We start from the raw sequence: 27,837 nt of genomic DNA, 5'->3' as shown, positions 1-27,837 counted from the left end.
GTTACAAAGCTCTAGTGGAGATGGTGTTGTTAGCTGAACACTGATGCTAGTTGGCCCTTCCTATCCCCTCTGCTTATGAAACCCCAGGAGTGCTGCCCTCAGGCCCTGTTTACAGATATACTCTCTGCTTTATAGTATAATGTATTTCTACTTCCATATAAGAAGCAGCATGTATGTGGTGACCAAACTTTGGTCATCAGTTCTTCTCCAGTGGTGAAGAAATCTGGGGGAAGCAACTATCTAGCATTTCAGTTTTTATGGGGAGAGGTAGACTCTTCCCAGTCACTGAAACGTCTAAGACTAGAAGTTTCCCAAATATAGTCACTGATAGCAGGCTTCTTCCACCACTGCAGGAAGGAAGAAAGGAAGGAGGGAAGGAAGGTAGATTTATTAGAGGGGAAAAAATAAGCACTTAAGACCATATTCACCTGTCTTCAGAGTTTAAATACACAAAAAACTAGAGATGAAGGAGAGAGGGAGGTATAATTACATTCATACCTGGATTATTAATACTTCCTTGTGTGTCATCTCCATCTTTGTTTTGGAAGGGGTTCAGAGAAGTTGTTAACATTGATATCACTTTGGGGAAAGCTTTTAGTCAGGATAAGTAAAGTCATTGTGGCTGGATGGTGGTTTGTCTTGAGGAAAGATTGTGCTGTTCCTTTCCTTGGGGAAAGTTCTCTCCATCCCTCCATATAAAGATGTTATCCATACATCTGGTCTTTCCTGGATGCCAAGATAATTGCCAAGTGAATACAGAGAAAAGAGCTTAAAGCAAAGACAGATATGAAATGGAGACATAAGCAAAGATAAATATAAAATGGGGACAGTAATGCCAAGCTTTTCTCCTGCTTTCAGTTAATTAATGGTCCCAAGTAAGCAGTCAGTGCTTTTCAGCCAAAGCAGTTTAAGTATGTTATAAACCATATTACCATTCTAAAAAAAAGGTTTGACTTACACAACAAACAAAGGTTTGATACAGCTACAGTCTATGTAATTAACAATTCCATCTCTCCTCCAGAGGCACATCGGTGTCAGTCTTACCAGTTACTATGCTCATTTCCAAGATCTCTTAGTGGTCCTGTTCTTCCTTCAATTCTGATCATTTTAATGTTTTATAATATTTAGACTGAGTTGTAAATATATAGGCTAGTATAGCCTATATAAATAAGGAGGGAGAGAGAGAAAAAGCAACCGTGTGTAATTATGTACATCAAATAGCAAAGAAGAAAACATTGATTACATATTTCTTGCTTCTGAATTAGGTCACAAGGTCAAATAAGTATTTCTTAAATTTGCTTCCTTCATTTCCATCTTATTCTCTATCCTGTTTCCTTTAGCCTTGCCTTGATATATATATATATACATATATATATACATATATATATTCTTCATAAAGTGTTAGGACTCCAACTCCACTAGAGGAAGATCCAAGCCCTAGGCAATCATAAACCTCCTCTGGAAACAGCCATGTCCTTCCATACCTCATTATGCAGCAGCAATCTCTATTTCCTCTTGATATTCAGGATCAGCCAAAACAACACTGAAGTTGGACAAGATGGTATATACCTATAATCCCAGGTACTTAGCAGAAGAATCCTAATTCAGGGCTAGCTTAGTACTACATAGTGAGATCTGTTCTATCAACCAACCAACCAGCCAGCCAGCCAACCAACCAATCAACTAACCAAGCAACCAACCAACCAACCAACCACTGTAGCCAGCATAAGGCTTGTCTCATGTGGCATGAGGAAACTCAAAATGGCAGCGTTGGTTATAAATTTTAAAACTCTAACTGATCTTCCTAGGATTATTCATCCTTTGGATATCTATACCTGTAAAACAGCAGAACCTGCCCTCATTGAGATGAGAAAAGAGATTGAAAAACATCAACAAGGGCAGTTCACATCTTGTCCATCTGCTTAGTGAGAATATACCTAAGTAATGTGTTTCCCTGAGATGTTCTAGCAAATCATTTGAGTCTTAGGAGGGGACAGTGTGAACTCTGACTGACAGCTGCTGAGCTGGAAACATAGTCTGTGCTGTGACTGACATCTGAAATGTGAGGGGAGAGTGGGGGGTGGAGGAGAGTTTGGGGGGAGGCAGTCTTATAGAACTGGGCCCTCTTCCAGTGGGGTCTGATGCTGGTCTGACTTTATCTCCTGGAAGATAGAGTCAGAGCTGAATTTAACTGCTGGAGAATCTGCTGCAAAATTGATTGGTTGCTCTGACCAGAGCTCATAAAAATATTCCAAAGTGATTGCAGAGTGAAAGAAGAAAAAAATAATTTGGCTTTGGTTTTTCTATATCCAATCTGCTCTCTCTCACATCTAGATATAGTAGCTTCTTCCTATATCTACTACTTCTCAAAATGAACTTAAGATTATTTTTATCACTTAGTTACTTTCTTGTTATTAATCATTCTTCATATTAGGCTTCCTTTGCTTAAATAATGGTTGATTGACATAATGAGCAGTTATTGGACATTTTTCTTTGATGTTTGAAGAAGAAAGATGTAATAGCGTATTTTTCAGAAGTCCATTAACCTAGTGATTTTTTTGTGTACAAGAATAGTATTGTGATTATGTTTAAAAAGACTCTTTTCCTTTAGAGGTACATACTAAAATATTTTCAGACAAAAGGACTGCTAACCAAGATTTGTTGCATAATAATCCAAGGAAAAGAGAGGAAGATAGGGAGTACAGGGGAAATATGGTTAGCTTTGAGTTTATAACTGTTGAAGGATAGTGGTATTTCCATCATTAGCTTTATGTAAAAATATACCATAGTTTTAAAATATACTTAATTTAAAATACACTTAATTTTGTATATTTTGGAAATTTTAGATAATAATGAAGACAAAAATACATTAGCAGCCATCAACATGTTATAAATATTTATAAAATAAAAAAGTTAGGTACTTCCATTAAGAGTTTACTCTGGCTAGTAGATTTCATCTTTCTTTCCTGGATTCCAAGATAATTGTAAAGTGAGTACAGAGAGAATGGCATAAAGCAAATACAGATGTGAAACGGAGACCTAGCAAAGATAGATATAAAATGGGGACAGTGATGCCAAGCTTTTCTCCCTTTTTCAGACAATTAATGATCCCAAGTAAGTAGTCAGTGCTTTTTAGCCAAAGCAGTTTAAGTATCTGTTACAACCCACATTACCATTCCAAAAGAAAAGGTTTGACCCACACAACCTGACACAACTATAACCTGTGTAATTGATTATGCCTAGGTATTCTAGGTCTCCAGGAATTACGGGTGAGCTCAGAGTAGTGTGCCTGAAAGGTTATCCTGGTGAACAATTGTAGTGTGCTTAGAGAGAGTGAGGAAGAAGATGGCACACCGTGTGCTTGGGCTGTTATTGCAGGATCCTTGTTCAGGGCTTGGTGCCTGGACACTGCCTCAGGTCTGGAAGTTGATGCAGGGGCAAAGACTTGCCACTTTTGTGACTTGGATCAGGTCTGTGTTCTTTAGACCTATAGAGTTTTAGAATATACAAATAGAGTTGAACTATTTGGGCATGGGACTCTATAATGAATAAACCAGACTATTCCGATAATGTTGCTACCTATCTGCCTATTGTGTGCACTTGGCAACTGGCAGGAAAATCCTACTACTTGGCTTCTGCAGCCCCAGGAGCCACCCATTCTCATTGAAGTCAGGAAGCTCATTTCAGCTGCAGAATTGCGCCTTGGCACAGTTCATCTGCAGAACAATCACTAGAGTGCCTTTGAAGGATGATGATATTTCTACCACAGTGTATTTCTCAAGGCCTCAGTGGAGGGAGTCTCTTTGGGGCCACTTTAGTCGAATGTATGGGCAACTTTGACACAGTAAGACCCCAATATTCTTATCATCTTAAGACTTTGATTTCTTAGTTGAGTATAGAGGCACATGTGTGGAATCCAAGCAACAGAGAGTCTGAGGCAGGATTGGGAGGGAGTTTAAGTCCAGCCTGGGTTACATAGCAAACCTTGTCTCAAAAAGCAACTGAACATGGTGGCTCACACCTGTAATTTTTCCCACTCAAATGGAGATTTCGAGTATTGCGATTCAAAGCCAACCTGGGCAAAAATTTGGGAGTCTCCATTTCAACCAATCAAAACTGTGATGGGGGATTAGAGGTGTGACTCACTTGGTAGAGAGCTAGTCTTGAGTGAAAGCGTCAGGTACCAAGTTGGTATCCCGGCTCTTTTTAACCTTTTGCTTCCTGATCAATAAAATAACTGAGACTCTATAATAAAGAATTGTATTGTGCCTATAGAGTTAGACACAAGTATTTAAATTTCAATTCATGACTGATTCTGGGGGACCTGGGTACTGTCCTGAGCTTCTTTGCTCAAGGCTAGTACACTACCACTTGAACCATGGCTCTGCTTTTGGATTTTTTTGGTGGTTAATTGGTGATAAAGTCTTATGGTCTTTTTTTGTCTGGGCTGGCTTTGAATTGTGACCCTCAGATCTCAGCCTCCTGAGTAGCTAGGATTAAAAGCCACAAATGTTAGGTTTATCAGGCAGACTTAAAGTTTATCAGACAGTATAAGAAAACCATTGTCTTCTGATTCTTTAAAACCACTGTTTTTGGTATAAGCACTGACATTTCAGCTGAAAAAAGTAATAAATATGCAATAGCCCCCAAAAGTTCTTTAATAAAACCAGCTTACCTGTTTTTATCTGTTCTTGTAAAAGGTAGGTGAAAAATTAAAAATTTAATCCATCTTCATCCATTTAAAATTGTTAATCTGAGCAAAACTTCTCTGTTGTGTTGCTTTCTTAGGAACTTGTTCCTATTTGTTTTTCCATCTGGATATCTAATGTTTGGTTTGAATTTATGAATATATAAAAGAGAATCAGTAGAAATAAGAAAACACTGTTTTGTCTCCCCAACTGAATTGAAATGAAATAGCTCATGAATTTTCTAGTCACACTGCATTGAAAGTAGAGGCCCTGAGGCATATTTTTGGCTTGGAAATGTATTATCTTCATCTGCTTATTGGCTTCCACTAGCAAGATAAGAATGTCACCACTCAAGGTTCCCTCTGCATGACTCATAATTCCTTCTTATATATACATATATAATCCATTCATCACACATTTGCTTGAATATCACATCAGGCCTTGAAAACACAGTGAAGTCTTTGTTCCTGTACTTTTGGCTTTTACAGTATAGTAGGTAAAAGAGATGAATAAGCAGGCAATCATAGTGTAATGTGACAACTGTAACTAATGTTTATACCAAGAAAAGTGGTTGCTGAAAGGAGAAAATAGTTAAGTAGCGTTGGCAGATGGATTTAAAGAAAGAGAGAAAAAAAAGGGGGGCACAGTAGGCTCAGTGGCTCATGCCTGTAATCCTAGCTACTCACGAGGCTGAAATCTGAGGATCAAGACTCAAAGCCAGCTCAGGCACAAAAGGACCTGAGATTCTTATCTCCAGTTAACCTCTAAAAAAATGGGAAGTAGTGCTTGGCACAATGGTAGGGTGGTAGCCTCCAGCTGAAGAGCTCAGGGACACTGCCCAGGCCCAGGGGTAAGGTGGGTAGCCTCGATCTGAAGAGCTCAGGAACAGCACCCAGGTCAAGTTCAAGCCCCATGACCCACAAAAAAAGAAAGAGAGAGGGGGGGGAAGAAGAAGAAGAAGAAGAAGAAGAAGAAGAAGAAGAAGAAGAAGAAGAAGAAGAAGAAGAAGAAGAAGAAAAGGAGGAGGAGGAGGAGGAAGAGGAGGAGGAAGAGGAGGAGGAGGAGGAGGAGGAAGAAGAGAGAAGAGTGAGACTGAAGAATGCTGTAGGTATTCCCAGGAAAGTGGGAGAAGGGCATTTTAGGTGGTAGCATGACATGTGCCCTTGAGAATTGCACATTGTTGAGAGTATAGAGTGGCAGAGGGTCTGGAAGGAGATGAAGTGGCAAAGGTAGACAGGAGGCAAGCATAGTGGGCCTTCCTATAGGTCTTAGAGAGCCTTCAGTGGGCTTTGAACAAGACAGATTTGAACTTAGAACACTTTTTTGAAGGCACACGGGTTAGTTGGAAGAGTTGGTGAGATGGAGTAGGGAGAAGTTAGAGGCAGGAGACCAACAAGAGCATAAAATATTGCCCAGATCCATGTGAGAGAATGGCTAGCAGTGTCCATCTTTAACTGTGTTACTTTCACAGAATTATGTAATGCTTTGTAGCTTTATTAATAAGAAATTCTAACTCTTACCAGATGGAGTCACTTTCCTGAGATGAAATCACATGTAGGGCCAGGTGACAGAGGTGGCAGCTTCCATGGTCAGAGCAGCTACTGGGAAGTACATGCCTCAATGGGAACTGTATTACTCAGCCTCACCTTATATCCAGGTGGGGCCCTGTCATCGGTTCTTAGCAATGAAAGGGAAAGGCTTACTTATCTCTGCTCTGGCTGACTGGAAGTCCCTGGGTCATCACCGGAGGGAGAGCTTCCAGAGCTTTATTGCTTTTTTTTTTTGACTCGTAAACTACTAATATATTCTTTGTGGTTAAACTTTGAGATTTGCTGCTAACTTATGGAGACTAACTCTAGCTCAGTTAAAAACTGAATGATTTTTGACTTTGCTACAATCCGTAAAGCTGTGTGTTTTCTGTCATTTTTGATGTAAACTTTGCCCTGATTTCTTGAGTTGGAGGTCTGCCTTCCACAGTGACTCAGGTTGGGACTGGAAGGAAATTGACCATGTCATTCATACTCCTTTTCTAAACTACACTTCCCTCGCTTTGTCATTTAATATGTGCTGTGCCTACTCATAAGTTTTATATTATTCCTGGTTTTTCTGGTACAATATTGTACAAGAAATAGATGGTCTCTGCCCTCCTGAAATTTCTAGAGTACTAGTGGAGGCAGAGAATTAAGGAAGTTTGTGTGTGTGTGTGTGTGTGTGTGTGTGTGTGTGTATGTGTGTGTATGTGTGTGTGTGTGTGTATGTGTGTGTACACGCGTGTGCGCCAGTCCTGGGTCTTGAACTCAGGACCTAAGCACTGTCCTTGGGTTTTCTCAAGCTAGTGCTTAATCACTTGAGCCACAGCACCACTTCTGGATTTTTCTATTATGTGGTACCGAGGAATCAAACCTGCATCTTTGTGAATGCTAAGCAAGCACTCTACCACTAGGCCAAACTCCTGGCCCTTAGGAAGTTATTAACAGATGACATAAGTGTTTTTTGGGAGGGAAGAACAGGATATCTTTGAGGACAGGTGAAAAACACAGCACAAAACCAGATTTGCTGGAGATTGAATAGAACTTTGTATATGTTGGGGTAAATGTCCTATTAGTGAGCTATACCACTGGCCCAGAAATGGCACTCTAGCAACTGTATAAAGTCTGAATAGTCAGATGATGACTGACTGGAGGACAGCATTCTAGGAAACGAAAGAGTATATGCAAAGGTCTGGAGGAGGAAGAGCATGAAAGGAGCTTAAAAAGTCTGTGGACCTGCAAATAGAGTAAAAGCTGGCAAAAGTAAGAGCTAATTTTGGAGAAGGAATTAGGACCTGAAAATAAAAGGAGATGTGTGTGTGTGTGTGTGTGTGTGTGTGTGTGTTCCTAGTTACTCAAGAGGCTGAGATCTGAGGATCATGACTCAATGCCAGCCCAAACAGGAAGGTCTGTGAGACTCCTATTTCTTTCTTTCTTTTTTTTTTTCTTCTTTTGGGGGGGTCAGTCCTGGGCTTGAGCTCAGGGCCTGAGCACTATCCTTGGGCTTTCCTAAAGGCTAGATCTCTACCACTTGAGCCACACACAGCACCACTTCTGGCTTTTTTCTATGTATGTGGTACCAAGGAATTGAACCTGGGTCTTCATGCATGCTAGGCAAGTACTCTACCACTAGGCCAAACTCTCGGCCCAAGACTCCTATTTCTAATTAATTATAGAAAAAACGTAGAAGTGGTGCTGTGACTGAAGTGCTAGCCTTGAGGAAAGTATGTAGTATGTAGGTCCAGAGTTCAAGCCCAAACACTGACAAAGAAAAAAGAAAAGGACTTATAAACTATGTTTAAGAGATCAGATGAGGGGAGGGGATGGGAGGAAGGAAATGGGGACAAAAACATGAGAAGGGGTATCAATGTGTGTGAAGTAATGCACCTTCTACCTGGTGAATATAACTGTAACCCCTCTATTAATTACAACAAAAGTATATGAAAGAAAAAAGGAAAAATAATTATACACTAGCAATGAACAATTAGAAATTTAAAAGCCATACTATCAATTGTAACAGCAAATTTATTACTCATTAATAAAGAAAAAAAGTGGTCATCTAAAATTGGAGTATTCCAAAAACATAAACCAAGATAATGGTTTATAATTTATTTACTCATTTATTTTTATTTCTTTGAGATAGGTTTCCTTATTTTGCCTCAAACTTCCTGGGTCAAGTCACCCTCTGGCCTCAGCTTCACTAGTAGCTGAGTCCATGGGTGTGGCTTGGGTAGTTTATTTGAAAGGTGATAAATGCAATGATGAAGAAATGGAAGAGTAATCCAGAAAAGTGAAGAAATACTTTAAAAATCACATTAGCCTTGGTCTCTCTACTGAGGCTCAGCCCCATTGGGGACCCTCTGAGTGTTTATGTAGAGCAGGCTTCTGAGTCGTTAGACTGAGTTTGAGGATTGGAGGTATTGCCACCTCACCCACATCCCTTACTGGCTGGGAGTTGTTCCTAGTGGATTTAACTCCCTTGCAGTACTGGCCTACACTGAATCCCTCAGAGAATGCCTTCAGGCAAGAGACACAGCTGTGTAGGGGAACAGTAAGTGGACATGTGGGGAGGGCACAGACAACATCTTCTAGACACTAATGAATGGAACCTATTACAGCATTTTCTTTCTTTATTTTTTGTGGGTCATGGGGCTTGAAGGGGCCTGGGCATTGTCCCTGAGAGCTTCAGCTTTAGGCTACCCTGCCCTTGAGCCACACAGTACCACTTCTGGTTTTCTGGTGATTAATTGGAGATAAGAATCTCTCTGCTCTGTAGTGCTGGGCTGGCTTTGAACCTTGATCCTCAGCTTCCCGTGTATCTAGGGTTATAGGTGTGAGTTACCAGCCCAGCTATTGCAGCATTTTCAAAAGCTCAGTTTGGCCCATTGGATAAGATGGATTGAAATGGAGCAAAAAAAGCAGACAGAGGAATTCAGAGTTATTTTTAATAGAATTTCCTCTGAAATTTTGTTTGAAACAAAAAATCTTGCTGACAAGGTTAGCTTTCTTACTTGTGAAGAGGGGTGAGATAGGAAGATGATGAGTCTATTTCTGTGGTGGGTTGGAGCGGGTTTTGGCTCATACAGGTGACTTGTCACTACTCATAATGATGGAATGGTCCTAGGGACTGATGATCTATGATTTCCCAGGGAAAATGTCAAGGTAGGAAGAAAAGAAGGTCAAGTCATGTCCTTGAAAATGATAACATCGAAGGGGGAAAAAGTTGCTGACAAGAAGAATAAGAAGTTTGTGGCTATGGGTTTGAAGTAGTATTATTTATTTCTTTTAATGACAGAGGCTTAGACACATATTTATTTTAGTGGGAAGAAGTGGAATGAACTGGTGGAGGGAGAAATGAAAGGAAGAGTCAGAAAGCAGGGAGAAATGGGCTGGGAGTTTGGCCTAGTGGTAAAAGTGCTTGCCTAGCATGCACGAAGACCCGGATTCGATTCCTTGGTACCACATACATAGAAAAAGCCAGAAGTGGTGCTGAGGCTCAAGTGGGAGAGCTCTAGCCTTGAGAAAGTCCAAGGACAGTGCTCAGGCCCTGAGCTCAAGTGCCAGGACTGGCAAAAAAGAAAGCAGGGAGAAGGTCAGAGCCAGAGCACAGGAACAGGACTAACTTTAGAGGGGAAAAGGGAGACTTAGCCACTTTTAATGGGAGAAAAGCAAGAAGTGGGAGTGTAGGCCCTACATTATGTCATTTAATCCTTATTGAACTCCCTAAGGGTTGTTTCCCCTAACTTGCAGGCAACACAGTAGGGACCCAGAACAGTTAAATAGCTTGTTCAAAGTCACACAGGAAAACCTAGGTCTGACCCAAGGTTAATGCTTGCCTAACTGTAATGCTCATTTGCCTGCAGTATTTTAAGCTCAGTTTCTTCATAGGAATTAAATGAAAAATGGATGGGCTGTATTGAGTTCTTGTTTTATGACTTAATAAGCCAGAATACAAAGAGCTTCTACTAGAACAAACATACAGTGCCAGTTGGTAGACATCTAGCAAAAGAACCTCTCTTTATTAATGTTTTACCAACTCATTGTCAAAGAGTTGACCTTTCTCCCTAGGTGAGACTTGGCTAGAATAAACAACCTGGCTTTTGCCTCTTTGTGGCTGTGATGCACCAACATGTATATCTTATATAATTATTCTTCTTAACAAACCTGCTATGTAAATACTACTGTGTGTGCATTACAGATGAGAAAACTGAAGAGGTTGTGTAACTTGCCCATGGCTTCAACAGAATAAGAAGAAGTTTGAACTAATGTCTTTCTGACTCCAGAGCTTTTGCTTTTTCAACAGAGCATTGTTTAATTATAGCTTGGGGACAGAAAGGGACTTGTTTGGAAGATGAATTATGAGGTTTTGTAATATCCCCTGGCATCTAACCTGCTTCCCAGGATTTTGTCATCTTCTTTCAACTCCTTGAACTTAAACTTAGAAAGAGTTGCAGGAATAACTAGAGTAAATATTTATGTAGTGCCACTCATTGTTGCAGGTGCTACAGTTATAGTGACAATCTTAGATCAGTCTTGAGGTAGGTTCTAGTATTATCTCCATTTGCACATAAGATCGAGACACAGAGAAGCCATGTTCCAGGTTGCTCTTAATGTAAATATCCAAGTTGGGATCTGGTACCAGAAATTCTGACTCCCCTTAAATGATTATGTTATTGATTGTCAGGCAAGAAGTGTTGGTCTCTGATGAGGAGAATGACTAGACTTGATTTCCAGATTTGACTTTCTGGCTTCTTCTGAATCGCCTTAATAGTCATTTGGCTAAAGGCAGATTTTGAATCCAGATTTATGTATGAATCATATACATAGATAGAGCTCTTCTTCATTGCTCAGTTTTTTTTTAATTGGAAATGCAAAGATAATAAATACAATCAGCTGGGCTTGGTGGCTCATGCCTATAATCCTAGCTATTCAAGAGGCTGAGATCTGAGGATTGCAGTTCAAAGCCATCCTGGGCACATGAGAGATTCTTATCCAATGGAAAACAGGAAATGGGGCTGTGGCTCCAGGGGTAGGGCAGAAGCCTTGAGTGAAGAGCTCAGGGATAGTGCCCAGCCCCAGAGTATAAGCCCTGTGACAGACCAAAAAAACAAAGCACAATCACCAGGTGCCGAGTAGCTTAGATTGCAGGCATGAGCTACTGGTACTCAGGAGACATTAAGGTTTTACTCGTGTTTTAAGGTTTTACTCGTGTTGCATCTCTTTTATTTATACTGCATCAATGTCTTTGTATTTGAATTATGTGTTTTTGTTTCTTTTTTTTCTCTCTGCCTCTTTCTTTCTCCCTGTCTGTTTCTGTCTCTCTTTTCTTCTCTCTCTCTCTCTCTCTCTCTCTCTGTCTGTCTTCCCCCCCCTCCCCTCTCTCTCTCTTCCCCTCTGTCTCTTCCTCTCTTTATTTTTGGTGCAAGGTTGGGAGTCAAACTCAATACTTTACTCTTTAGCTTATTGGCTAGCTAATATTCTGCTATGAGCCATACCTCCAACCCCTTGATTATTTTATTAAGGTAATTCCTGGGATCAGAAATAATAGATCAAAGAAAACACATTAAACTGGGAAAAGTAGTTTATGCCTCAGCTACTCAGGAGGTCTCAGTTCTAGGCTTGCCAGATGGGAAATTAGTAAGACACATTTTGAGCAATATGCTTGGCATGGTTGTCTATGCCTTTCATCCCAAGTATGTGGGGGTTGTAAATAAGAGAATCAAATTCTAGGCCATCCCTGCAAAATCATTATTATTATTTTTTTTTTGGTGGGTCATAGGGCTTGAACTAGGCCTGGGCTCTGTTCCTGAGCTCTCTAGCTCAAGGCTACTACCCTACCCTTGAGCCAAACCCCACTTCTGGTTTTCTAGATGTTAATTGAAGATAAGAGTCTTAGGTCCTTTTGTGCACAGGCTGGCTTTGAACTTTGAGCTTCAGATCTCAGTCTTCTGAGTAGCTAGGATTACAGTGATGAGCCACCATGCCCTGCTAAAATCATAATATCTTACTTGAAAAATAACTAAAGCAGAAAAGAGCTGAGGCTGAAAAGATAGAATGGCTGTAGCAAACACAAAGCTTTGAGCTCAAACCCCAGTCCTAGGAACACTTATCCTTTCTCCTCTACTCAAAAAAGAAATCATATTAAAGGATTTTGGTATATATGCCTCCCCTTAAGGTCACATATTATGACATTCTATCAACTGCAAACGGGATGCCCATTATATGTTACTTTTGCCAAAGAACTCAGTAGCATCATTTCACTTTTTGTGTGCTTTATGTACTGTCTTTCAATATAGATTGCAATCTCCTTGAGCAGGTCCTGTAGCTGGCTACGTGCTCTGTTCTACCTGCCACAGAACATTGCTTTATGTCATTCACATAGTAGGCTTTGTTACTATTTGCCAAAGAATGAATTTTTCTATTCATGAGACTCTCTCTTGAGTTAGGAGCCAGAGGAAGTATTGACTAGTCACCTTCAAATTGGTCAGGTTGAGAATAGGCTTACAAATTTGCCTCTGAGGTCTTTTAGAGAGGTGGGTTGAAAAGTAGTAAATCACAGATGTTCAGGAGACTTGAACAAGGCATGGGTCCAAGAGAAAATGAGCCTTTTTTTTCAGAGTCAGTTCTTCAGCGTGTTTGAAGTTGATTTTTTCTACTTCTGTCTGTTCTTCCTTCTCAACTGGGTGTAGAGCAGGGCAGGATTTGCTTTTACAACTGAGCCTTCTAGCAGAATGAGTGGAATTTTCCAGGCAGTTCCTCTTGTTGGCTCTTGGCATAATTGCAGCTTTGCCCTTTGGGAGCCATTAGGCTGCAGTCCCAAAGCTTAAACGGCTGTTTCAGCAGGTCAGATTATGGAAGCTCTGTGTTTTCATTGGCACAGACCCACAAGGGATTTCAAACCATAATATCACTTTTATTTTACTTTCAATAATCAATACTTTGAGCTCCCCAGGAAATGCTCTAAGCAAGATTAAGGGCAGTATCACACCATTGCCCCTCAATATACATAGATGACATAGATGACATATACCCACCCCAAATAGTGATGAGTCCCTGGCAATGGACACCTTTCTGAATGCCAAGCTCTAGGGAAATCTGCTGGGAATAACACATTGCTTCGGAATTTTTCCAGTCATACACACCCAGTGTGAAGATGAGTTGATGTGTCATTTCTGTTACTCCTGAAGCTCTCTACTATCCTCTAGAATAGTAATTTGGGTTCTTCACATAAACATAGTTATAAGAGCAGAGCAATTAGAAAAGTTAGACCCTAAGCCTAAAAAGGAAAGCATTTTTCCATTTTGTTTGTTCAATGCATAGAACTCTAATATGTACTGGCACACTGACTTATCATGCTCTAGAGACATATGAGTATGTATTTTGGAAGAGGCCACAAACCTGTTATCTCAAATTTGGAATAAAAAAAGACTTTATTATCAGGGACAAGAGGATGCAAACAATATAAAAATGAAAAGCTTATTTGGAATTTAATTAATTTTTCCTTTCTTTGCTTGTCAAATGGGAGTTGGATGCTATTTGCGCTTTTTCTAAGGGTCATCATCTGTGATAAAATCTTTTGTGGTGGATCCCTCAAATGACCCTTCAGGGGAACTCTTAGGCAGTAGACAGAAATAATTGCTGGATCCTATCTACTTCTTTCCCTTCTGCTTCATGTGTACTACAAAGTAGTCATTGCATGCAATGGTGAGGCCTGCAATTAGTGAGAAGAAGCTCTGGAAGCCCACTTTGCCATCTCGACACTGATCCAGGTCCTTCATTATTTTGTCCACAGCCAGAGGATCTCTTTGGTTCTAAAACAACAACAACAAAGAACAAAGGTTAGAAAATACCAGTCAGGGGTTGCAACTATGAACTTTATCTGGTTTGTACTGTATAGTCAACCATGCACATAATCTCACAATTATCTGAGCTCTTATCTTTGATCATAAGTGACCTTTGTGGGTATCATCTAAATGCATTTCAGTAATTTCATATTTAGATTTTGCCTAAGAATGACTCTACACTTACTATTTTCTGTTCAAACTTATATTTTTATTTCTGTGTGTGTGTGTGTGTGTGTGTGTGTGTGTGTGTGTGTGTGTGTGTGTGGTGTGTGTGTATGTGTGTGTGTGTGTGTGTGTGTGTTTGCATGATTGCCAGTCCTGGGGCTTGAACTTGGGCCTGGGCACTGTTCATGAGCCTCTCTGTGCTCAAGGATAGCGCTTTTGAGCCATAGCATTACATCCTACTTTTTTGTTTATGTGGTACTGAGAAATTGAACCTAGGGCTTCATGAATACTAGGCACTCTACCATTAAGCCACATTCCCAGCCCATATATAGCATGGATCAGTCCTGTAAAAGGAAACTTTTTTTTGTTAGTCCTAGGGCTTGAACTCAGGACCTGGGCTCTGTCCTTGAGTCTCTCTCTGCTCAAGGCTAGAACTCTACCACTTGAGCCACAGTGCCAGTTCCAGCTTTTTCTGAGTAGTTTACTGGAGATTAGAGTCTCATGGACTTTCCTGCTTGGGCTGGCTTTGAACTGTGATCCTCAGATCTTAGCCTTCTGAGTATCTAGGATTATCGGGGTGAGCCACTGGTGCCCATCTTAAAAGGAAACTTTTAGATCTTTTAGATCTTTGTCCTATTTATTTTGAGGAGTTAATGATAAAGATAGAAAGATGGCTTTTTTCTCTTTGGCATGGCTGAGGCCTGGCTAGCATATCATAAGGCCATGTGACCTTGAGTAAGTAACATAGCTAATAATGTGTCTTCATGTATTTACTATGAATGAAGGAATTGGATTGAATGTTGTCCCTAGAATTCCCTCCCCCACTTTTTGTTTGTGGGCACTGAAGGATTAAACCCAGAGCCTAGCATATTTTAGGCAAGTGTCCTACCACTGATCCACACCCCAGCTCTACTTCCATTTTGAGTTGGTAAATCTATGCCTTTTCATAATTGCCACTAGATGCTTTATATTAGACAAGAATCAAAAGGAATATACACAGTGGAATCATGAGCTCCCTAATGCCTTGCATGAATGTGTGGAGCAAGGATGGTCAGGCAAGATCACTTTATCTTGTTTCTACAACAATTGGCTGGATCACTCTTTTTTCACAAGGATGCTGGTTAGAAGTGTACTTCTGTAGATCATGCTGTCAACCAGAGAAGAAATAACCTCTAACCCACTGGAGGCTATCAAGAGGCCTAAATAAAATATTTATGAATTCCACTGACTATATGTACATGACTTAGGAACTGAGTTTCAAGTGTGCTAAATGTTATAAATTGCATTCAGGAATCCCTTAAGGTAAAGCAGTTCCATTTTCTTTATGAGGAACGAAATCTTCTATCCTAAGCAATCCACTAAAACCTGCTCTAAAACTTGTAGCTAATTCTGGACTTGCCCTCAGCTTCCTGGCTGTGGTCAGAATGAGTGAAATTTGGAAGACTAAGGGGTCTACTTTAGAAACAAAATGCTCTGTTAATGAAGTGAGTATGGGTGTGGGTGTGTCTGGAATTATGACCTGGTTCCTGGAATGAATTATCCTGACATGTCTAGCACTCTATATTACATACTCCCTTTATGTTTCTCATGCCACAAAGCCTGGAGGAAGGGTCTATGACTTTGTGATGTTTACTCTGCCTCTAACTTATGCCATAGCACAGTTAACATGTGATTAATGCTGAAAACACTTTTGTCAATGAGCACATTTTGTTATTATATTTTATGCTTTCAGAGAAGGGTCATAAAAAATAAGAGAGATCTTGCAGATAATCATGTCACTCTCTCATTTTACAGAGGAAACTAGGTCACAGAGCTGAAGCAAACCTTTAGTGTTAGACTAAAGCCACATCTTTAGACTCTTGGTCTAGGGTTCTATAACAGCAGGCAGCTATTTCAGCTCATTCTGAGATAGCATAGTGGTAGGATTGTAGTTTGAAGAGAGGAGTTAGGCTATTTAACTGACATATATATGTATATATATATATATATACACAAGTAGAGCTCTGTAAAGCACTGTGTTTACTGAGTGTAGGAGTCAGGGATCTGACCAAAGTGCTGTTTTACCAGGCAGATGACAAGAGGCAGGATTCATGCTTTTACCATGGCTTCCTTTCAGCCTTCAGGAGTTAATACATCACCCATATCCTTTCAGATGACTGCAGTTATAGCATGGAGCAATGGGAGATGGGCATGGATTTTAATCTACAGTGTTCTGCCTTGCTTGACCATGAAATTTAACAACCTCCTTTTGATGGCCTTCAAAGTTAGTGTTTCTCATCACTTAATGTCTTGTGTAATATATATGGACTGACTTAAAATTTGTTATCTTTGGGTATTGCTTAATCTGTCAAGGTGAGGCATAAATCAGTCTATGCTCCTGTGCCCAGTAGTATCTTCAGTGTGAAAAGCAGTTATTTCTGGATTCATTCAGAGCTTATTCAGAAGATGATTGACACCATTCTTTTATGTACTAGAAATGGGGGAAAGAATTTGAGGGGCCAAGCACAGTGGCTCATACCTATAATTCTAGCTTGGGAGGTAGAAATCGGAAAGATCAAGGTTCTAGGTTAATCTGAGGAAAAAGTGAAACCATCATCTCAACCTTCAAACTGGGTATAATGTTACATATGTCATCCTTAGTATGCATTAGGCATAGATAGGAGGATCATAACCAGAGGCCAGCTCTGAGCAAAAATGTGAGACTATCTAAAAGAATAAATAACTAAAGCAAAAAGGGGCGGGAAGTGGTAGAGTATTTGCCTGGCCATTCCCTGGCTGAGTGTTTCCTCTGGAAAAGCCTTCTTTCCAATGTTGCCCCAGTGGATGCAGACAATTCAGGGTAGAATTTTCTAATACTTCATGTAGTGGTTATTTGCATGTAGTCTTACTTTACCTGCATAGTGTAAATTCCTTGAGCTTTTCTTCGGTGTTTCCCATATGATACCTTATACATAGTAGGTACCTAGTACTGTTTAATAAATGGACCAAATACCTTTCTAGTAGTGATCTTCATAGGGAAAAGATAAAAGAACAAAGGAAGAAAGTACAGGTGTGTGTGTGTGTGTGTGTGTGTGTGTGTGTGTGTGTGTGTGTATTGGTACTCAGGGCCTTGTGCTCTCATTTGGCTTTTCCACTCAACTTTGGTGCTCTATTTGAGTTACAGTTTTACTTCCAGATTTTTTTCTGGTTAATTGGAAATAAGAATCTCAAGGTTGGTCTTTTATGCCTAGTCTGACTTTGAACTATAATTCTCAGATCTCAGCCTCCATAGTATCTAGGATTATAGATGTGAACCTCCAAGTTTTAATTGTGTGTGTGTGTGTGTGTGTGTGTGTGTGTGTGTGTGTTTACGCACACATGCACATGTGCACACCAGTACTAAGGCTTGAACACAGGGCCTGGGTACTGTTCTTTAGCTTTTGAGCTGAGGGCTAGCTCTACCACTTAAGCCACTCCTGTACTTCTGGCTTTTTGGTGCTTAATTAGAGATAGAAGTCTCACAAACTTTCATTCCTGGGCTGGGTTCAGACTGTGATCTTTAGAGCTCAGCCTCTCAAATAGTTAGGATTATAGGTATGAGCCACCAGTACCTGGATGAAAGTATTAATTTTTATTGACTTATTAATTAATTAATTAATTAATTAATTTTGCCAGTCCTGGGCTTGAGCTCAGTGCCTGAGTAGTGTTCTTAGGCTTTCTCAAGGCTAGAGCTCTACCACTTAAACCACAGAGCCACTTCAATTTTTTCTATGTATGTGATACCAAGGAATCGTACCCAGGTCTTTGTGCGTGCTAGGCAAGTACTCTACCACTAGGCCAAACTCTAGGCTGAAAGTACTAATTTTTATGTCTTTTTTTTTTTCTGAGAGTTGTAGTACTTACTTCCAAAAATCCAGGGAACTCCTTATCCATGAGTACCCTCAGATCTTCCTTTACCAAGTAGCCTTTATCCCCTGCATACTTGTGAAATGTAAACATGATGGTTTCCATGGCGTGTTCCATTTGAGATGGCATTTTGGTGAAGTCTGTTGAAATCTGTTAAAGGATAAGAAGAACTGAGTTACGTAAACTTTTTTTTCCCTTGTCCCTGAGGTTTTTGCTCAAGGCTCGTCCTATACCATTTGAGCCTCAGCTCTACTTTCAGTTTTTTGGTTTTTTTTTTTTTTTTTGGTGCTGAATTGGAGATAAGAGTATAATAGACTTTCCTGTCTGGGTGGACTTTGAACCTTAGATCTCAGCTTCCAGAGTAGTTAGGATTGCATGCATGAGCCACTGGTGCCTGGCAACTTTTAAGCCACATGTAGTGTCAGTCTTTTAAGAATAATTGAAAGAAGGGTGAGTATATTACCCATTCTCTCCTTTCTAGCTGTAAAATTCAATGAATCTAAGGACAAAGTGATCTCTGTTTTGGAGGTCTCTTGCTTATGAAATAGGCATCTCAGGTATTGGAGCTTTACTGAGAGGTTCATCTTGTTGCCAGCTAATTTTTTGTAAATCATCTAATAAAGAATAAAAAGTAATCATTTGGAAAAGCAAGACTAATTCTTTTTTTTTTGCCAGTCCTGGGTCTTGAACTCAGGGCCTGAGCACTGTCCCTGGGCTTGTTCCTCAAGGCTGCACTCTGCCATTTGAGCCATAGCACCATTTCCGGCTTTTCTATGTATGTGGTACCAAGGAATTGAACTCGGGTCTTTGTGCATGCTAGGCAAGCACTCTACCACTAGGCCAAACTCCCAGGCCCAATAACCTTCTTTTAAACTGACAATGTACCTATTGAAAGAACACTTATTTATTTATTTATTTATTTATTTATTTATTTATTTATTTTCATTTCTCTTGGCACTGACCAATGAAACTTTTAAAATATGGCTTAACAATTCACACAATCAAGCTTGGCTAATATAAAAATTTTAACCTTTTATGCTTAACTTGATAGCTGGTTCAGTCTAATACAAGTTTTTAGAAAGTTGCTTAAAGATGAATTTGTCTGTTGGATACTCTTTACTGAAGCCAAAGCATTGAACTTGTATCTATTGCATTAAAACATTTTCATCCTAGTTGTAAAATGCAGTTGCTCTGCCTCAGTTCATGTGTCCTAATGTTTATTGTCTAGAAGTTAGAGCATATCTGAAGTTACTTCGGGGTCTGACACATTTTTGGCAGCACTAGATAAAAAAAAGCTGCTCTCAGAGTCCCAGATATAGTGACAGATCAAGAATTTTTGTCAAGGAGAATTTATGAGAAAGAAAACATGTGGGATCACTGTATTCAGGTACAATGAATTGGAGGCTTTATGGCTCATCAAGACCTAGTGCCTGGAGTTCAGTGGATTTTGCGTTAATTGGAAGACATGTTTTGGTGAGAACAGAGAAGCTTTGAGGAACATTATCTAAAAATCACTGCTGTGTAGGAAACAGTGAACTTGGTCAAAGTTTCTAATATATCATTTTATTCACACATACACACACATACACATACACACAGAGCTATGAGAATAGGTGGAAGGAGAGGCTTGACAATTCTGCTGAAGAATACTAACTAGGTCTTGGGACATGCTTGGTTCTGGTTCCTGTTGCTGACAGATGCCCGTTCAACATAGATCTTTAGTTGCTATCTTTTTCAAGGGGAACAATGGAGTGATAAATACCAGGGTTGAACAATTCTATTTAAGAATAATAACTTATACCTCTTAATCTCCAGAAAAGTACTAGAACTTTCATGCCAAAGAAGATTACTTTACAGAACCAGAATCTAGCATGATTCATCTGTAAAGCAGTTTGTCTTGGAAACAGCAGAAAATTCATGTTTCAAGGTTCAGTGTGAGATGAATTCCAGGGAAACCACACCCCATTTTCTCTCTTCCTCCACAAGGGAGAACCATCCCCCACTGCACATGTGTTTTCCATGGCAATGGGCTTAAAGGGAGCTGGCCTTGTATAGCAGATCTGAAAGCCTAGGAGCAAGTCACCTATAGGAGGACGTAGGATCCTACCTAAGTACTTAAATAACTCAGGAAAGGATCCAGACACCACAGAGATTTAAAAAATCCGTTTCCAGCCTGGCACTGGTGGCTTATGTCTGTAATCCTAACTGTTCAAGAGGCTGAGATCTGAGGACACAGTTTGAAGCTAGGCAGGAAAGACTGTGAGACTTATTTCCAATTAGCCACCAAAAAGCCAAGAGTGAAGCTATGGCTCAAGGGGTAGAGTACTAGTCTTGAGCTCAGAGACAGTGCCCAAACCCTGAATTCAAGCCCCAGGATCAGCACACACACACACACACACACACACACACACACACACACACCCCAGAAACAAAAACAAAAAAACCTGTTTCCAAGCTCAGAGCCACAGAACATTTCTCCAGCATGCCCCACAATTCCCGGATGTTAGACCTGGGATACCTAGTTTCTTTTGTTACAGGATGGAACAGAGTGTGGAGGTTTTACTGTAAAGCCAAGGAAGAAAGGGACCACAGTGTGATAAGGATCCCCTAAATAGGAAATAAGTGAATTCAGGAATTACTAAGACCTGTGAGTTATAGGCTGAGGAAATCTGGTGTTGCTCCAATTTCTTTTTCAGTCTGCTTTGAAGCAGGGCGCTGAGGTCTGAGGTCACCCCACTCTCAGCCCATCCCTGCTCACACTGGCTATGCAGTGATGGGGTTTTCTTCCACAAAGCCCTTTTCCTGCTAGAGGTCCTCCCTGGCTCCCTCCTCCCAGCTGCTGTATTCAGTAAACAGATGACAAACAACAGCTCCCTGGCCAGTCAGGTTTAGCCGAGGGAGACACAGAGAAGGGACCAAGCACAAGTGAAAGTAGCTTTGAAAGCCAGAGGAGACCAAAGGGTTTGATTGGGGTCTGACCCACAACCAGTGCTCTAGATGACATTGACCAGGGCTACAAGCAAAGAACGGTGTTTTGCCTCACACTGATTTTAAAGAATGAAAAGGGGGAAACGTGATTTAACTATTCTCTTGGCTGCATGAATCATGAGTCTCTTTCGGGGCTTGAGGAGGAGGGGGTGTCTGCTGGGTAGACAGTTCCTTTCTCAGTTCCTTGGGTGGGGCTTAACAAGCAGGCTGACAGCAGCTCTGACTGTTGGTTACTAAAGCCAAAGTTCTTCACAAACTTGAAACTGGCATTTCACCCCACCTATGGCCCCACAAGCCACATTCCAGCAGGGGTGTGTCTCCTGCTTCCTCATAGGATACACTTTGGTAGAAGACCTTGGAACTGGGTCTGGGAGGCCATGATGTCTTTTCAGTGCTTGGACAACCTACTCTTGTACCAGGAACACTCAAATGGCTTTTAATTGTCACCACTCTTGAGCTCCTCTTGATCAAGAACCATGAGTGAATGGTTCTGCCTTTATCCAGAAATAAATACACACTAAATAACTGAGTCAGTGAATGAGTCAAACTGTTGCCTTGGCAGCAGCTAATGTGATTATCCAATGGAGGCTGAAAAATTTTGTAGCTCAGAGCTCAGCAGAAAGGACAGGAAGGGGCCCCAACAGGGTTTCCTAAAGAATGAACAGGAGAGCATAGTTCGGACTCAAAGGAGTAAAAAAAATTTGTCCTGCTAAACAGGTCTGGTCAGATTGACTGCTTTTCTCTGCTGCAGATTTCTCATGTTTGTGTTCATCCCACCTCCCATTCCTTCTCCTCTACCTCTGTAGTTTCTCTGCTGACTCCACAGGATGTGAGGCTGCTCACTTATGTGGACTTTCTGCCCACTCATCTGCCATTGAATCATTTTATTGTGATGGTTGTGCATGCTTTTTACTTGTTTTCCTGTGCAATGGGCCTTTAGTACTGAAGGCCCAGAAGTCTAGTTGCTCTGTGAAGTTTTTTTTTAATCTATCTATCTGCCAGTCCTGGGCTTGAGCGCAAGGGCCTGAGCACTGTCCTTGAGTTTTTTCAAGGCTAGAGCTCTACCACCTGAGCCACAGCACCACTTCTGGCTTTTTTTTTTCTACATATGTGGTATCAAAGAATCCAGGCAAGTACTCTACCACTAGGCCAAACTCCAGGTCCCTGTTTTTGTTTTTTGTTTTTTTTAATTTTAATTTTAATTTTAATTTTTTTATTGTAATTAGTAAAAGGGTTACATGATATTTGCCAGATAGAAGGTGCATTAATTCACATACATTGATACCCTTTCACCTGTTTTTGTTTTAAGAAAACAGTTCTATACTCTATAAATTCTTTTTGTGTTAGGAAACCATTTTTGGTTCTCCTACTTTGTGTGTCCCAGCTAAAGAATTTTTATTTTAGGCACAAGGGATTCCCTCATTCTATGGTGCTTGCCTTTGAAAAGTTCACCAGCTAATGGAATACAATTTAAGTCTATCTTCAACTCTTGTTATTTTTGTTTCATAGAGCCTCCTTTATGGAACAGGAAGAATGAAATTGACAATAATGTCATCTTGATTGCCTTTGGCAGGGAAGCTGAAGTCCCCCTTAGGAAAGTGTTTATTTCTAAGCAGTCTCAACTGTTAGCTCTGGGCCTGTGTGGGGATCCAGGCCATAATTTACAAGAAGACACTTCTAAGGGACAACAGTTTGGATTTACTTTGTTACTTTGTATCATATCTATACCTTAGTTTTCTTACAGCTATATAGAAATAATTGTCAGGATGCAATAAAAATAAGCATGCTGATTCAAAAGATGTTTGAGGCTAGTTACGTTTGTGGCTCATGCTTGTAATCCTAGGTACTCAGGAAGGTGAGATCTGAGGATCACAGTTTGAAGCCAGCCCAAGCAGGAAAGTCTATGAGACTCTTCTCTCCAATCACAGAAAAAACAGAAGTGGTGCTTTGGCTCAATTGATAGAGTACTAGCTTTGAGGACAAAGAACCAAGGGACAGCATCCAGTCCAGGCTGAGTTCAAGCCCCAGTACTAACAAAACAATAAACAAACAAACAACAACAACAAAGACACCAAACAAACAAAAAGTCTGAAAACAAAATGTTTGAAGTTTTTTTTCCCTTTTGTTTCAGGAATTTTGAAAAATAATTTTTTTCTTTTGCAAATTTAACCCAGAAGATATTCATGAATAATCCCTAAAGGGAATTCAGAAAAAAATAATTTAAAAGAGAAGAGTTAAGATAATAGATTGGGATCTAGACTTTCTTTTACCAAACAAAATTTGCCCTCTAAAGAAAGATTAGCACAAGAAAGTTTCCAGTGCATCTCAAGGGAAAAAAGGAACTCAGAAAGCTCCTCTAACTCAACAGAATACATTATTTTTTTCCCCTGAAGAATTGTTAGGCCTAATTCCACCAAAGCTATTAAATCAGCAACTGCTATTAAATCTTTTGGTTGAATGAATGTATTACTTATTGAAAAGCTAAAAGTCCTGACGACTGTCAAAAATAAGTGAATTCTCTCTCTTTGCCTTTTTGTTTGGTCATAGTGCTGGGGATTTGGTCTAGGGCCCCATACATGTTAGTATGTGCTTTACCACTAAGCTATAATCGTTTTGCTTTTGAAGTGAGTCCTGGGAAAATGAGAAGCTTAAGAACTATCCTAAAATCTTGTTCAGCTTTCCCAGCACTCTGATCACTAATTTATAATTTGTAACCCTGAAAGAATTCCATTGTTTTCCCTCTGCCTTATGCTTTAAAAGACTGGACTGTGTCCAATGGCATTCCAAGAGGGTAATGCTCAAAAAGTCACTTTTTTATTTTAAGCTGTCAATGGAAAGCAGGAGATACCCAGACTTAGTTCCACCCAGCACAGGATCTGATCACACTGGGATGGCTGCTTAGGGTCTGGCCAGATGCCAGACATAGGACAGGGCCCCATCTAATGTTTCCAGGAAAAGCAGGCATCACTCTGAAACCAAGGTGAGCCCCCAAATCATTCTATGCTCAATATACCTAGGAAACAAAACTCCAAAACACCGGATCAAGGATCACCATGAAGAAACTATCTTCTTGCTGTCAAGGACTCATGCCACTTGGAATGATTAAATAGAAACTGCCTAGGAATCTGTGGGGGCAGGAATGATGAGGAAATCTCAAGCAAGTTATATGAACTCATTCCTGCCACAACCTCTGCTATTATCTTTATCTTTTGCAATTTGCTGAAACACATGGGAGGCAAAGATCACTGAGCCTGTTTCCATGAGCCTGGCCTCATCTAAAGTGCAGAATATAAAAATTCACTCCTGGAGGCTGTAAGTCAAGTTTTGGAGTTGAATAGAGCAGAAAGCAGGGAGAGGACCTGTGCATTATGAGGTGTAAACCTTGTAATGGGAAAAACTACAGCCCCAGTAAAGCTGAAGCTAGGTGCAATGAGACACATAAGACCTGGCGATAAGTGAGCAACGGTCTAGCTGAGGCCCTGCCAATCTAATTATTCTCACTGGCAGCTCAGACAAGAAACCTCTCCTTCAGGTTGGTGGCTAGTCCTAGTGACTCACTTCCTCTTGGAAAATGCCTTCTAAGATGGCACAGTTCCTCTTTTCCTTCAGTGACTGCTGGGTCCAAACCATCTGCAGTACATCAGCAACCAACAGGACCACACCCCACATGGTCTTCCAGCTGAGTCACAGGCCTCACATCACTAGGAGAATCCTAGAGCCTTTTGTGTTAACCTCACCCTGGAGAATGCTTCCTGCTCCTCCGGTGAAGGAAGGGTATGGAGAGGAATACAGGGGGTCCAACGGGAGGTGGATTTATTATGTTCCAGAACCAGGTTACTAGCTCTGCTTTGCTGGCCTTAGTTGTTCTGCTTTCATCACCGCTCTCCCCCAGCGTGATAGGGCTCCTGGCTTCAGTTAGCAGAGCCTAAGACTGGACCGTGTAAGATCCAGGGTCATAGAGAGCACCTTTGGCCCAAGCTCAGACTGTGAACCAGGCACCAAGGAAATCTCTCTCAGTGCATGAGGCCAATTTGATCTGGCACTGGAAGATCCTTCCCCATCCCAGCCTTCCCCGTCCTTCACCAAACCTCTGCTTCCCCAACTCTATCTGGTTCCCTTTATTTAAGCAAGAAGGAAATCTCTTACAGTAGGGAAATCACTTCACATACCTCCTTCTCCCACTCCCCCAGCACTGCTTTATAACAACAAATTAAAGTCTGCCTCAGTAGTAAAAACCTTCCGGACTAGCGGACCAACAAAACAGGAAGCCGACCTGCAGCGGGCAGGGGCTCGGAACCTAGTGGTCCTCGTGAACGAGAACCCTCTGGACACCCTAGCGCCCTCCGCAGCCCAAGTGGAGCCCACCCGGGCTGTCGGGCCGGCTGGGAACGACCTGAAACCCAGGCGAAGCCTGCTGGCCTGGGGAGGGGCGGGAAGTGGGTTTCGCTTAGCTAGTGAACCAGAGCCTAGTAGGACGGGCGGGAGTACAGAACTGCGCAGAAAGGGAGATCGGGGGTCCAGCGGAACCCGTCCGAGGATTCCTAGTCAAGGATCCGAGCCCGGCCCTTCCCGTCCGCGCTGGACTGGGGTGCCTTGCTAAACCCAGCCCCGCGGGGACATCGCAGCGGGGTGTGGGCTTCCTTCAGGGTGGGTTCCGGGGCTGGGGACTGGGCGGGGGGGCTGGACTCAGAGCCGGGCAGAACTCACCTGGGGGCGCGGCAGATGCTGGGCGAGCTGGGACACCAGAGGTGAGGGGAGCTCAGCGGCTGGGCGCCTTTGTACGTGGGTCGGGTGGGGAGAGGGCGGAGGCTTGGGGCTGCAGGGCAGGAGGAGCCTGGGCTGGCTGCCCGGACTGCGGCTTTCCCCTCCTCCTCCTCCTCCACCCCTTCCTGCCCCCCTCCCCCAGTCACACACACACATGCACACACACCCCACCCACACCCTTCTCTTGGCTCTGAGGCTCCCAGGACGATCCTCTCCCGCCCCACCCACCCCTAAGGAGAGCCTTCGTGTAAACTTTCAGAGTGTGAAAGCTCTTACTCCGGGATGTCCCCACCCAGGGTCCTGCCCTTCCTCTCGGGTTTGCTTTTACTAAGTGGTTGAGTGTGGGACTCAAAAGAATCCAGGAGTGCTGCGGGTGGAGCACGCAGGCCAGAGGCAACTGGTTCTTCAGTAACCTAATGTCTAGTTGACAAGACCCGGAGCAGCAGGTGGAAGCCTAGCCACCTCCAAGGCATGCAGACTGGGTTGCTCTAAGCTCAGGCCCTCCGAGGTGGGTGCTGAGGTCGCCAGCACCCGCTCCTGGGCTGGGCATACATCTTGTGGAGAAAGGAGTCTGAACCTTGCCTTGCTTTCCGGCAGGGAAAGAGGGTGTTGTTTGGCATGTCAGCTCCTGGAACTTTCAAACCTCTTGTAGGAAGACAGATTTACCTCTCCTAGTGTGTGTGTGAGTTTACTTGGTCTTTGGTTAAATTTCAGTTAATGTCCTTAAAACCTGTTTCTAAACCTCCTCCTTTTTGCTCTATAATGACTCCACTTGGCACTAAAAACTCTTTCTGGAAGATATTTGGAGAAAAGTGTTTCATCTGGACTATCATATCCCTCTCCCCTCCTTATACCATATTTATTTGAATTGTGGATTAAGTACAAATTAGTCACAGCTGTTGGTGGAAAAGAGCCCAATCCCCAGTCCTGGAGTTTCCCTTTGTTCCCGAGGGGCCTTTGGAGGAGTAAGATATCCCCAAGAAGCAGCAGCAGAGTCTGGAGGGGTGAGTGATCCCAAAGGAATGAACAGAATCAGGGAATCCTCCAAGCGCCACCAAGTGACTAACCCTGGCTTGTTGCCAGCAAAACCCAACTTGAATTTCAGCTCTTACTTTTCCCCATCTTTGAAACTCCAGTGCTGATTGTTCCAGCCAGCAGATCTTCTAGATATTCCCGTACCCTTCCCAAGCCTTGGGTGAGGTGCTGCCCCTCTACCCTAAAAAAAAATCCTGGATCTCTTCAGTTCCAGAGAAGATGCAACTGGTTTAGATGGAGAATGCCAGGGCCCCTAATCATTTGCTTTCTTTACAAAGTCCACATTCCTTGAGGAATAGTTAGTATGTGGTAGGCCCTGGAGATTCAGAAATGAAAGAATTAGTCTTTTTCCCTAGAAAGAGCACCACATCTTATTGGGAAAAAGATAAGTAAAATTGAGTGTGATTAGTGAATGTCATAGGAGACTGTAAGAATGTTGAGAAGGGCTTTTAAGACCCTTTGGAGCTTTCATGGGATTCTGAGAGAGGCAACAGGTTTTTTTTTTTTTTTTCATTCAACATGTATTTTCCCTTCTCCAATCTTCCAGTAGGACTCCAAGACACTGAGGCCCACTTGCTGTAGGAGATGAGTTACCAAAGCACTGGGCTAAGTGCTGAGAGTATGGTGGTGAACATGGCCTGCAGGATGGACACAAGTACCTGACATACCTATAATTCTCTCTTTAAGAAAAGTGGTCCCAGATAGTTTCTCTCTCTAGGAAGTAGTTATGCCTCATCAATCACATGCATACCATCTATCTAGCTCTGCTTCCTTTGTGACAACTGATTGGAACAAGGGTCAGGGCCTGAGTCAGAGCTGCCTAGCAAAGATGGGTATCTTAGCAGTTGGTGGAGGGGAAATATGCAGTAAGAAGCAGATGGTATTGGAAAAATGGGAACAGGGGCTAGAGCCAGTGTCCACAATAGAATGACGAGGAGA

General features: G+C 41.7%; 1 protein-coding gene and 1 long non-coding RNA gene across 2 annotated transcripts in view; one reads left to right on the top strand and one right to left on the bottom strand.

Moving 5' to 3' along the window:
- LOC150058251 (uncharacterized) overlaps nt 1-27,837 on the top strand; it is an 81,735-nt gene that overhangs the window by 28,901 nt on the left and 24,997 nt on the right. The gene's annotated exons all lie outside the window — the stretch shown is intronic.
- Nucleotides 13,629-25,920, bottom strand: S100a10 (S100 calcium binding protein A10). The gene is made up of 3 exons (XM_090340978.1): nt 25,807-25,920; nt 18,109-18,261; nt 13,629-14,028 (listed from the first exon to the last, which is right to left on the bottom strand). Exons 2-3 carry the CDS (start codon nt 18,238-18,240, stop codon nt 13,867-13,869), a joined length of 294 nt encoding a protein of 97 aa, XP_090197104.1. The 5' UTR covers nt 18,241-18,261; nt 25,807-25,920; the 3' UTR covers nt 13,629-13,866.

This window comes from Megascapheus bottae, chromosome 10 (genome assembly GCF_031878675.1).
Source record: "Megascapheus bottae isolate mThoBot1 chromosome 10, mThoBot2.hap1, whole genome shotgun sequence".
In the NCBI taxonomy this organism is placed as follows: Eukaryota; Metazoa; Chordata; class Mammalia; order Rodentia; family Geomyidae; genus Megascapheus; species Megascapheus bottae.
Note: the sequence above shows the minus strand (reverse complement) of the source record. Positions and strands in the feature narration are given on the sequence as shown.

Coding starts and splice junctions, on each gene's coding strand:
- S100a10 (XM_090340978.1), bottom strand. CDS start 18,240: ATGCCATCTCAAATGGAACACGCCATGGAAACCATCATGTTTACATTT. Junction 14,029..18,108: donor AGTTCCCTGGATTTTTGGAA/GTAAGTACTACA, acceptor TTGTTGTTTTAG/AACCAAAGAGATCCTCTGGC.